We start from the raw sequence: 12,716 nt of genomic DNA, 5'->3' as shown, positions 1-12,716 counted from the left end.
CAGTTTTGCTTCTCATCCATTATATTTGAGGTAGCACTGAAAAGGGTCTATAACAGCAGCCGATGAGAACAATTACTGTTTCTGGCGTTGAAGGGGATGAGGCATTCAAATACGTTTTTTGAACCTCCTTAAGACCAAACAGCTGGTCCTGCAATGTTGATTATGTCACTGCCATGTTGTTTTGGTTATTCGCAGGACCTGGCAGAGCACCTGGTGACACATAGTCTGGACTCCATGGATCACAAAGAGCTGAGCAGCCTCTTCAACCTGGGACAGGAGAGTTCCCGCTGGGTTATGGATCGATGTGTGGCCATCGCTATGGCCAACCTGGATATTCCTCCAAACTGGAATATTTTGGGAAGCCCCAGTAGAGATGGTGAGAATTGGAGTCAGACTATAGATACAATTTCTATTTATTTATAATTAAAATATGGAAATATTTGGTACACTCACTGACTGTATTAGATGAACAAGTTCAGCAGATGGAGTCCCCAGTGAGTGTACGGTTCGGACATGTGTAATGATGAACGGTATCACATCAAAGAAGCTTGAAGAAGGTGAATGAGAGGAAAGGTGAACTCTTCAACTTTGTTCCCTTTCGCAGCCCTCATATCCTTTCTCCACAGTAATTAGCATTTTCCATGCATGCCCACCGGACTTGAAATCGGAAGTGAACATGCTCACATGTGTGCTTCTGTTGAATTCATCAAAGCCAATTAGGCAGCATCTAATGTGGTTAATAGAACCGTTCCATCTGGACCTTGCCTGAGGCGGAGCTTGAGTGTGTGGCTTGACCACCATGTTTGTTAGATGCCGCCGTCTGTTCATATGAACGCTACTGGTTTACACCCACCTTCAGTACATAAATAAGAAACTAGATTTCAGGCTAATGTCATTATGGCAGCCTGTTTCATTGCAGCGTCTCCCTCTTAATGTCTGCAGTTAATTTGATAACAGCTTATTGCTCTGTGTGACTGAACAGTAAATCCCCTACATAAAGAATCTTCTCAAAAAGTACTTTTTACATTTGACTGCTGCATATAAATCTTTTACGGAAGTGGGTTTTTGGTTGAAAACAAAAGAAAACAGTCACATGTCTTGTATCATAATTCATGGAAGATTCAATGGCTCGTGCTGTAAGACATAGATGAGACGGATCAGATCAAATCAAAAGGACTCGTACGTGTCAACCCTTGACGATTTGCAAGTACAGGCTCTTGACAAATTGAATTACGATTTTAGGCTATTAAATCCACCTGAAAAAACAATGCTAATATTGACTTAGAACACACCCTAAGAACACATCCAAGCCATTCACTTTCATGAAATTTACAGTTGTGATAATAGTCAGTCCTAATGTTTGACTGGTGTGGGAGTAATATTAAAAGGCCTTTAATTTATGCACACACACAGACTACGCCTTGGGCCAGATTTCAGAGCTGGCACATCTATGACTATTATGCGGTTTTGTGATTTATGTTCCTTGAACACTTTTACTGGGTGCACCTGTATGATGTATTATAATATAATACAACCATTCAGCTATTTAACCCTGTCAAAACGGTAGTCATTTGAAAAACATTGTATATTTATAGTGGTTAGCATGTAGGCCACACAGTCAGGAGATCAGGGTTTGATTCTCTCCTTGGGCATCTCTGTGAGGAGTTTGCATGCTCTCCCCGTGCATGCGTGCGTTTTCTCCGGGTACTCTGGTTTCCTCCCACATTCCAAAAACATGCTAAGTTAATTGGCGATTCCAAATTGTCCATAGGTATGAATGTGAGTGTGAATGATTGTTTGTCTATATGTGCCCTGTGATTGGCTGGCGGCCAGTCCAGGTTGTACGATGCCTTTCACCCGGAGACAGCCGGGATAGGCTCCAGCATACCGGCGAACCTAGTGTAGACAAGCGGTACAGAAAATGGATGGATGGACTGTGCACTGTTAAACCTCAAACATAGCTAAATATTATACCCTCCTTTTATGTCATACTAACCAATATGATCTGATTACATTTGGTTTGATCCGTATCACTGTTTGAGTGCAGGAATTCTTTAACATTGGGAGATACGACCATTTTTGTCGTTTGCGTATTAACGGCGCCAAAAATGGTCAAGGTACTTGGGGGGAAAAAAATACAAGACAAGTTTCCAACAGGTTTTACAAAATAACAAAGACTGATCCAATGTAGGAATATTATTTTGGTGTGGATCCCAATGTGGGGGGAAGTATGGCGCCTGGTGGAGGTCATGTGAAAAATTTACTTGACGAATGCCTTTGAACATACAAATCAATCAGCGTCACAGAACAAATTGTGTTGTAACTTTTGAGGTTGCATTATACATATTTGTGTGGGTTATCATACAAAAATTGTAATACTTGTGATTACAATTCTTGTTGGACTGCTTTGAGTGGCTGACAAGAAAATAAGAGGCTATTGGCTTTGTAAAAATGTTTTATTGCCTTAAAGTGGGTCAGTGGGCCACAGGGATTCAGTGCTCTGCCAGAGAGCAAATCAATCAGTGTCATTCAGGCTAATTATCACCGAAAGTAGTTCATCAAGAGAAATTCACCTCTTTATAATGCGCTATTGTTGAAATAAATCTTATCACTTCCATCCAGCCATATGTAAATCTCAGCTACAATTGTCACTGTTTTCTTTTCCGTCATCAGATCACAGCCCCAAAGAGTCCCTACTCCACCTGGCTGTGCGATGGGGTCTGTGTAGGCTGGCTGAGCTGCTGCTTTGTCAGCCAGGGGGTCTGATGGCTATCCGTCTTCCAAACAAGGAAGGAGTCACGCCACTGCAGCTGGCACACTCATCAGGCAACAGGGAACTCCTGGAGCTCCTCATGCAGTAAGTATGAAACCACATAGTGACTAACTGAACAGACAACACTTTTTACAGTGGTATTTATCGAGGCAGTTTGCCTTATTGAGAAAATATTTACTATGCATTTTTAAGGGTAGTTTTTTAAACACGCTGAAGGAATTAGCCATCCATAAATCTTGGCTGCAAGGACATGTTTTCTTGACCTGAAAAAAAATCTCCAACATGACAGTGCTTGTACTTCAGGTCATCTTGAATCCATGATAAATAAGCCTTAAAGGGTTGTAAAATAGTATCCCCAATGTAGTGATAATAATCTGCCCCGCTGTCCATATACTGGGTTTAGAGTTATTGTTTTTTTTTGTCAGGTCATAGTTTTATTTTGTCTCATTTGCTTTTATAGCATTTCTATAAACACTCACTTGTCTATTAAAATGGTTTTACAGTGTGTGCATACCTTCTGTGTTTTGTCTACTCTCATCTTGTGGCAGCCCGCCCAATCCTCTAGCCACACCCCCTGCAGGACTATCTCAGGTGTGGGCAGACCGCTCCCGCTTGCTGAGGTACTGTCATGATACGGGGAATCTGACACTGACTGTCCGGCAAAACCTGAAGTGGAGCTCAGAGGAGAGCCGCCATGCTGATATCTTGTTGCTCAGGAATAGACTTAGAGATGCCAACTTCCTCAGAGAGGTCAGTGTCTGTTTTTTCCCCCCCAGTAATACCTTGAAAGTGGTATTGGCACAGAAATACATTTTCAATTTTGGGGGGGATCATAAATCAAAGCAAAGTATTGCTGCCCATGAAGTTTGCATTCAAGGTGTACCTTTCCTCCTTCAGGTTAAATCACTAAGAAGAGAACACACTGAAGCCATTTTTGGCAAAGAAGAATTGGTGGATGATCCTGCAGAAAACGGTATTCTAACCTACCCGTATTTGTATGCTTTGTAGGATTTCTCCGGCTTTTAAAACAATGAAACACAGCATTAACTGTTCTTCATGAAGTGGCAACCTTGAACCAGTTTTCCTCTGCTTGTGTATGTAGTAGTACTAACACACATTCACTGACCTCATGTGGAATTTGCAGGTACTGCAAGTGGAAAATAACATGATTGTTGAAATGAAAATAGCTTTGGAAGTGACATAATTTTGTGTAGGAAACATTGCAATCACGTGGTAGTAGTAGCATGATTCAGGTCCTAAATGTGATACTGTGTGTACTGTAACTCTACATCTATTTGTTTGTTTTAGGACTTTGTTCTGGCATCAATGGAGGTAGTTCAGCTGCAGATAATAATGTGAGTAAAATAATGCCATTTTAAGAGATCAAAGAGTTAGCCTGGAACATGATCACATCTTTTCCATCAAACTTTAAAGTGTGTTCATACACATCTAGGAATCACTGATTCAGCCATACAGTTGACTTCAGAGTTGTTACCATTTCCAAATTTTTACCATTGCAAATACTGAAAATTAATATTAATATGTTCCAGGCTCATACTGTTCACATCATAAAGTCTGTGTTAAGTGCACAGGGAATGTTGTTTTAGTGACACATGTTGTTTAGTGCGCAGACCTCACAGCGAGGAGACCCGAGTTCAATTCCACCCTCGGCCATCTCTGTGTGGAGTTTGCATGTTCTCCCCGTGCATGCAACGGTTTTCTCCGGGTACTCCGGTTTCCTCCCACATTCCAAAAACGTGCTAGGTTAATTGCCGACTCCAAATTGTCCATAGGTATGAATGTGAGTGTGAATGGTTGTTTGTCTATATGTGCCCTGTGATTGGCTGGTGACCAGTCCAGGCCTCTCACCCAAAGACAGCTGGGATAGGCTCCAGCACCCCCGCGACCCTCGTGAGTATAAGCGGTAGAAAATTAATGAATGAGAATGAGGAACCGTTCTCGTTAACACCTGTAAAATAAAACCAAAATAAAGTAAAACTACTCGTTGACAGCGTCTGATACATATTATGGTGAACAGGAAGGCATTTGCCGTGGTCTTTTACATTTCTTGATGGAATAAAAAATGTTACACAGTACAATATTCTCTGTCTGTTACAAAGCCACGTATATGGTATATACCGTTTAACATGACATCTGCTTGGTAAAATGATACTATAGACTGCTATATTATACTATAGAGTGCCTTTAAGCTGCATCCATTAAATTTAAAAAGAAAAAGATATTTGTAGCCCTGTAGCCCGTATATATTACATATATAGGGCTCACGGATGGAAGTGTCCATTTGAGTAATTTTTGCCAGAACAGTGCATGTATGCGGTCGTTTTGCTCTGATTTTACATGACTTCTAGTCATGAATACGCTTCTTTGCGCACCCCCGCCCCATCTCTTTGAGGCGGGGCTGACAAACAACGGATGTGACATCATGTGAAACTCAGCAATTTATTTTTAATTATCAGTTTTGTTCATATTGAATTGAACAGCCAGGCTCGTTCCCATGTCCCAGTCAATTCCATTTCTGATTATATAATTATCATTACACTTTTCTTCTTTGTCAGATGCTCACAGCATTGAAAATGAAAAGTTGAAAAGTTTTACTTGACTTTGGAGGCATATGTTTTACTTTTGGGTTGTGCCATTTTGGAGGTTCCACTGTATTTCATAAATGTCATACATCTGTTCAAGCTGCATGAACATCTGCATCAGCCAGTGTAGAGTGTAATATGCACTGCCACCACATCCGTGCCCCTCAATGCTCCTCATTGTTTTGTGTCATTGTTAAGGTGTTGGAGGCTCCACCTGGCAGAATTAGCCTGAATAGCCTACTTTGTGAGCGTGTTTCATGTTTCTATGAGACCTGCTGTATGCGCTACAGATGGTTACCTAATTGATCTTTCTCACTGTCGCACACCCAAGCCCCTGCCAAACACTTGTGTTTTTGTACTTAGCCAGACTTGTTTTTTTTTTTTTAAGTGGAATGCTTGTAACCTGATGGAAAAGTCTCACTGTGGAAATGTGTGTGCTGCTGTGTGAACACTTTTTCTCTGGGCAGGACTACGACGAAGCACTGATGTTTTGCCTGAGTCAGGAGTGCCAAGAGGACCAGTTTTCGCAGTCCGACTGTGGTAAGATGCCTACCTTAAATGAAATGTTAAATGTGTTTAAATGGTGATACAATCAAGGTTGCCTTTCAGAATGAATCTATTTTAGAATACTATATTAATTTTAAAACTTGTGGTGCTCCAGCTGTGGATATTTAGAATGTGGTCATTGTTATTGTAGGTGTCCCAAGTAGCTTCCAATTATTTAATGAGTCCAACAGTAGGAAACTGTCTGCCTTCCCCATGAGTTGACGAGTCACATTTCATCCCCATGGCCTGTCTTGCCTCCCTCCCTTACAGTTTTTTGGAGACCTGTCAATCTCGTTTCACCACAGCAAGGACACATGGAAGGGATTTTTCTTAACATGGCTTGCAGAGAGCACTCCTGAATCATCTTAGTCCTTCCAGCAAGTTCTGCTTTAGAAATGAATCCTAACAATGTGGCTTAAGGTGGCTTCTTTTGGACAGAAGCTTTGAGAGTGGGAACATCCTGTGGGTTAATGATTGGCTTGATTTGCTGGATAGTAGAATGATGGCTGAGTGTAAGAATTCTGTGGTTACAAGCTGAGGCTTCGGGCTTTTACAACATTGGCAATGGACACCTGCAATCTGAACTTCCTGTGGCTGGTGTTGTTTTCCGTTCTTTATGATTTAGTCATTTTGCTCTCTGTATTTGTCAAACCCGTCTGTGGGTTGAGGATATTCACATTTTCTTTGAACATAGCCTGCCTGTGACCTCAGCTGATCCCCATATTTCCTTTAGTGGTTTAAATAAAGAGTTAGGATGACTTTGTTTGCAACATTTGCATACAACCTCACATAGGGACTAAAATAAATAGCACAGATGGGAACCAATTCCACTTACTATATCCATTTAAGTGCCTAGTACGTCATCTTATTATCGACAGTCCAGACTTTTATCGCACACTACATGGACACTTGACTTGAATTAAGGTGTCATCAGACAGACAGATGGAACCTCTGCAGTTAGAGCTTCAGCACCTAGAGCAAAGGGATGAGGAATTTGGAACATAGCTGCCATATTCTCCCTGTACTTCTTGGTATCAGCTCCCTGCATCTCAAATCTAAACTCGCTTCAATGGTTTAACCCAAATTAAACACTCAGCTTCCAGTTTTACAGTTGTTAATGCTAGCACATTGATTACAAACAGATTAAAAAAACACATTCTCTTGTTTGTCTTTCCTCCCCACACCCCCACCTGTGCCCTTCCAATGCCCCCCAAATTCAAATACCCAACCCAAAACACACAACAGAACCCAAATGCGTACACACACACACACAAACAGATCATTCGCCCCAATTCCCATTTGAATGTGAACAACTATCAAATAAAACTTCACCCTGAAAGGCTCTGCTTAATATAACTGAAGAGAGGAGTCATGGTTGTGCATGTGTGTTTGAGAGGGAGAATGCAGGGTTAGAGTCCTCTGAACGGAACAAGGGGTATAGGATACAAAACAGGGGCTGATTGTGGCTGAATGGGGGGTTGCCAAGGCTTTCCCGAAAGTTGTTTCCAGCAGCTTGTTGAGATCCCCTGGGAGAAGGGAGTGGAGTAGTGTGAGAATAGTGTGTGTCAGTGAAGGAGACGAGAATTTATGATACTGGTAGCTCGCAGAAGTGATGACAGATGATGACTGTAATGCCAGAAATGCTAACAAGAGTCTCTGACCCTGGCTGAGGGATCTAATTGGAGAGCGGAAAAAAGGATTACACCTCATACAGACCCCACAAAGCCAGCATTAATCTGCACAAGTACAGTGCCAAAGCACCCCCACCCCAACCCACCCCACCCCACGTGCACCCGCACAAACACTCTCACACATTCACACTGCATTCTGCCCTCCAAGCACTCATATGCTTTTCCCATTACATTCCGGCATTTAGATGCATTCTCAACATGTCACTATGCCATTATCTTCCTGCTGCCCCTTTGTGTATCCCTGATGCTGTTAACGAGGCACTGTAAGATGGCAAGAGTGGAAAAGAAGGGGGTGGAGAAAAGACATAAGACACAAGACTGAAGAAGAAAACAGCCACAGCTCTCATTGTTGTCTCCATGGTGAGTCTGCTGACCTTGCAGTCTGCACCTTCCCTCTCTGTCCTCACAAGGAGTTGCATGGCATTACATGCAAAACACTATGAAGTGGAGCGACTAGGAAGGCTACACTCGCATTGGAGTGAATGGCTTTCACCTTTTCAAGTATGGGTACAGCGTTCCAGCCTGGCGTATCTTTGAGACAATCATGAACTCACAGGGTTAATGATTTCTCCAGTGTCTGAGAGTCACCTCCACTAGGCTGTCTGCTCTGGTGTTTGTGTTCTCTGTAGGTTCTGAAGTCACTCCTATGTTTGATTTTCTCTCTCCCTCCTTCAGTCACCCTTTCTGGCCAGTAAATGACCTCCTTCGCCTGCCTCTGCCAGCATGGCTTCACCTCCCTGCTCCATCCAAACTGTGTGTGGCAGATGAGTGAAAAGGCAGAAGGATCCATGGAGTTGGATAAGATTTAGGAAAATCTGAAAGAAAGTGCTGAGAGAGAGAGAGAGAGAGAGAGAGAGGACAGGAGTTGATTCCGTCTCTGTTGGACAGTTTGGAAAGGGGAAGGGGAGGGCTTTAGGGGGAGGGGTGACTGGGGGAGACAGGGGGAACATGCTGGCTCTCTCCTAAAGTGTCAGAGTGTCTACAGTGGGCTCTGGAAAAAGGAGAGATTGCTGCAGGAATGGATGTAAACTAACTACTTTTTACACATCTTGAGCTGGTTGGAAGAGAGCACACCATGGATTCGGACTCAGATTCTCCTTTTAACTACTCATGGCCCTCTTTTCCAAGGATGCGGATGCGTAAGAATTCTGGCAAAAAAGGTAAAGTGTCGTACGGTATAAATGTGGTAATCGATCATTGACGCTTAATGTTGTAAAAATTGACAATTTTGCATATCAAATGTTGACTTTGGACAGGCATAACGTTTAGAAGGATTTATTGATGAAGTTTCACAGTTCAAATGGTGCAAAATGGAAAAGACAGTCATAAAAGATGGATTCAGACTGGTGCCATCACACATACTTATTCACAGGCTCTTACTCACAGTGAGATAACTGTTTGTTTGCCGGTGATGTAACCTGATATCTGACAGTATGTTGCGGAATGTCAGATGTCCTCACTAGGTTGATTGAGTGCTTTGGGGACTTTCGACGTCTTCAGGACACATTGTTGTTTACTTCAATGACCCTCCACCCCGAGGAGTCCTGCAGGTTCATACGACTGCCATGAGCATGTGATAATTTTAATATGCACCATGTATCTGTGCCTGTACTCGACGACCTTGGTGATGCTGGTACAAGTTGGTTCACTGGGGACTCATAAACTCATCAAGCACTTTTCATGCATGTTTTTTTAAGAAGAGAGGGAAAAAGCGCAGACAAACACAGCAGACGCTCAAGTTACTGCCATGTCTGTGTCATGGCTTTACTCCAGCACTCTTTCCTTCATTTTTGACCATAAACCTCAGCAACATAATCCCAGGTATTGCCTCTTAATTGAGACTGACAGTGGCAAATTTTATAAATGCCGCCTGCCTGTATTACTAAGCCAAACACCAAGATGAACTCCACCATCAAACTGACCATATAAAGTCTTAGCCAAAGTGATTGACTTGCTTGAATTTTAAGTGGATCTCCTTTATATAATATTTAGTACGGCCTCCAACTTTTGGACAGTGAACATGTTCAGCTGTGAAAAGAAACATATGAGATTAAAAATCCAGGCACTGGGCATGATCAGTGGAGGAATTTCAATTAGTTCTTAAATAAGACATCTCGTTCAATCAACTGATTGTGAATCAAATTAGAAGAATGACGTTTGCATCGTAAATGTACACAATGTCAGGAAGCCTTGTTATCAATGAATAGAGTTTATTAAGCAGAAAACATAACTGGACCTGAACTTTGTAGCTCAGAAGACATGGCAGAAGACCTCAGGGGAGGCGCAGCAGCTGGAGAAAAATAAAGAAAAATATCCTTTTTGAAACCTGCTACATGTAAGAGGCTAAATGAATAGCTTTTTAGTTCAAACGCCGAATGTCTCGGATGAGCAAAAAATGTCTCAAAATCTTTTTTGGGGGGTGGAGGGTTAGTGGTCCCCAACTTTTTTAATCTATGAACCAGTTTGATGTAGGGGATATAATGTCATGTTATTTATGTATAGTGTATAAAACACCATATATAACCAAGGGTCTGATTAAGATATTACATGTTGTCTGACTACAGTGAACAAAAGAAAAAGTAGATAAGTAGCTTCCAACAACATCAAATTAAATCGTATGAGCCTTAAGTTTGTTTTCCAGAGAGAAGTTTTTTATGTCTGGGGAACAGCCAGTGTGCTAGCATGACTTCACTTAATATCAAATAAATACGAACACTAGCACTCAAGACACATAATAATGTCATCAAACCTCACCTTTATGCATTCACATCCAGCATTTGGGAACAACAAGGTGAAAAAAAGAAAATAAATATGTGGTCTTTTCCGGTGTGTAAGATGCTCCTTTTTCCTTAAACTTTGAACCCTGCGGCATATACAGTGGTGTGACATCTCCTTTAAATCGCAAAGAACACTAAGGTGTGGCATCTGTGACATCTTCTTTAAATCGCAAAGAACGCTAAATTCATCACACAACAACTTAACATAAATATGTAACAACTATGGGCTTTCTAACAGTATATTAATTTTCCAATGAATAATCATGTGTATTTACAAAATAGTTTTCCACGGCCCGGTTTTGCCCCGCCCATGGGCCGGTATCTTGGGGACCCATGTTCCAGTTGAATTAAAGAATTATTCAGAGGCGTGCACTGTTTTCAGGTTACCCGCTAATGGAATCCATCACTTTCTTCTGTGGAGACAAATAGTCAATTGACAAAGTAATTGAGTTGCCATGTAACATTTAGCATGGTGTATTTAGGGTATCTGGTAGAAGTGCACCTGCGCCAAGCAGAGTGTGTTTTCAGGTGTGAAGGCCTACAAGTATATTTGTTCACTCTGAAGGCCGATAAGCTACTCACATAAGCTTTACGTCCACTCCGGATCTCTTGGGTCGGCTAGAATGTAAACATAACGGTAACACGCAATGTGATGCTTGGAACGACTGTAGGTGTCATGGCTCATGGCTGGTAGACAATTGTTTTTACTGTTTAAACAGCCATTTATAAACAGGAATCAAAAATCATATCATAGGGTAATAACTTTTTGCTTTGATTTTCTCCATTTTTATACTAGATTTATTATTTTACTAGACATTTTTTTTTGTCAGATGCTTAAAAATGACATCACAATGATAATAATGTAGGCTTTACCACATGGACAGGTATGACTGTTTATTTGGACCTTTTCCCATTCAAAGAGAGCGAACCATGAGAAAGGGCCCTTGTCACCGACCTGCCTCCCTCCCTCCTTCCCACCCTGCCTTCCATTTCGATGTCTCCCTCCCAGGGGTGTGCACAGGTTGAGGGGTCACTCTCTGTGTTTAACTGCCCTGGTCTGGAGACCTGTCACTGACTGCCGTCTTTGTCTCGCTTTCTGTAAGCGCTCTGACACTCTTCAGCTACTGTATAGGGTTAGTGCTCACTCGGGGACAGGCTATGAATATCACATCTCTCCACATACACTTTCTCTGAGCACAATCCTCTACAAATAGCACGACACGCCGCTCTGCATTCCTTAAAACTCACTTTGAAATGGCAACCTGTAGACATCGCTCAACGTGAGCTCTCCTGCTGCTCTGTTATTCCTTCGATAACTAATGTTAAACACAGATCTTGGTGGCTGACAGTAATGATGGCTGAAGCGGTGTTTAATGGGTCAGAGGTGTCAGAGTGATCCTGTCCGTAGCAGCCAGCTGTGGCTTCGAACCTGGCCCAGAACTTGAATTATGAGACTCCTCTGTGAAGTTCCTGAAGTGGGTTTATATGAAGTGAGATCCACTTAAAGTGTTTGACCCTCACCCAAAGCCTACGACTCCCTGAATTTTTATTCAAACCAATTCTACAATGAAAAACAGACATGTGTTTGGATTCAGGTGTATATACAGTATAATGTACTTGTAAATAGTAAACAACAATCTGTACGGTTTGCCTTTTTCTGCTCATTTCAGCTGCAACTTATTTGGAGTCTGTTTGGGGTTTGGGACATGTGATGTGGTCCTGGAATTGCAGAAGTGCTTTGGAAATTCTGATCAGGGTAGTGTGAGCGTTGTATGTCATACAGATGTGTGACTTAGGTCGTCTATGCATTTGACATGGAAAGGACCATGCAAGATCATCTGGTTCTCTCATCAATGTCTGTTTGACTCCTTGTGGGTTCTCAGATTTATTGGACACGCAGCCAACAGGAAACAGCTATTTGCTGGTCTGATTTATTCTAGTTTCTCAAGCTGGACTTCTTTCTTTTGACTGTGTTGTGCCAGCAGTTTGAAGTCACAAACTCTCACGTTTTTAGTCACAGTAGTAGAAACTGCGATACCTGCTCCACTTTTGACCATTATATCACTGTAATATATTCTAAGAGTGAATTAAATATAAGTATAATATAACGAATATGCCTGAAATAGCACCAAGAAACAGTGTTGTGTAGTCGCTTTGTTTTGTGTTGCGAAAAACAGCAGAGGGAGCTGTGTGTGTTTTAAGAGCAGCAGTGTTTTTGCATCGGCAAAACCAGGCTTGGACTCACAGTGGTTCCACTGTGTAGAAAAGGTTCCCGTCAATGCTACTGTGTGCTCACTGGAAGTTATCTTCGCTCTCCACCGCCACA

At 42.0% G+C, this 12,716-nt stretch overlaps 1 protein-coding gene across 5 annotated transcripts in view; it reads left to right on the top strand.

Moving 5' to 3' along the window:
• The window catches only part of LOC131128392 (rho guanine nucleotide exchange factor 28-like), a 34,495-nt gene that overhangs the window by 4,397 nt on the left and 17,382 nt on the right, over positions 1-12,716 (top strand). For 4 of the 5 annotated variants that reach the window (XM_058071189.1, XM_058071190.1, XM_058071188.1 and 1 more), the window contains exons 5-10: positions 196-376; positions 2,674-2,857; positions 3,322-3,523; positions 3,671-3,746; positions 4,082-4,128; positions 5,844-5,916. In XM_058071189.1, coding sequence (XP_057927172.1) covers positions 196-376; positions 2,674-2,857; positions 3,322-3,523; positions 3,671-3,746; positions 4,082-4,128; positions 5,844-5,916 — 763 coding nt within the window. Of the gene's footprint in view, positions 1-195; positions 377-2,673; positions 2,858-3,321; positions 3,524-3,670; positions 3,747-4,081; positions 4,129-5,843; positions 5,917-8,595; positions 8,774-12,716 lie in introns of those variants that run through there. The other variant, XM_058071192.1, reaches the window with a different exon arrangement.

This window comes from Doryrhamphus excisus, chromosome 4, assembly GCF_030265055.1.
Source record: "Doryrhamphus excisus isolate RoL2022-K1 chromosome 4, RoL_Dexc_1.0, whole genome shotgun sequence".
NCBI classification, from domain to species: Eukaryota; Metazoa; Chordata; class Actinopteri; order Syngnathiformes; family Syngnathidae; genus Doryrhamphus; species Doryrhamphus excisus.
Note: the sequence above shows the minus strand (reverse complement) of the source record. Positions and strands in the feature narration are given on the sequence as shown.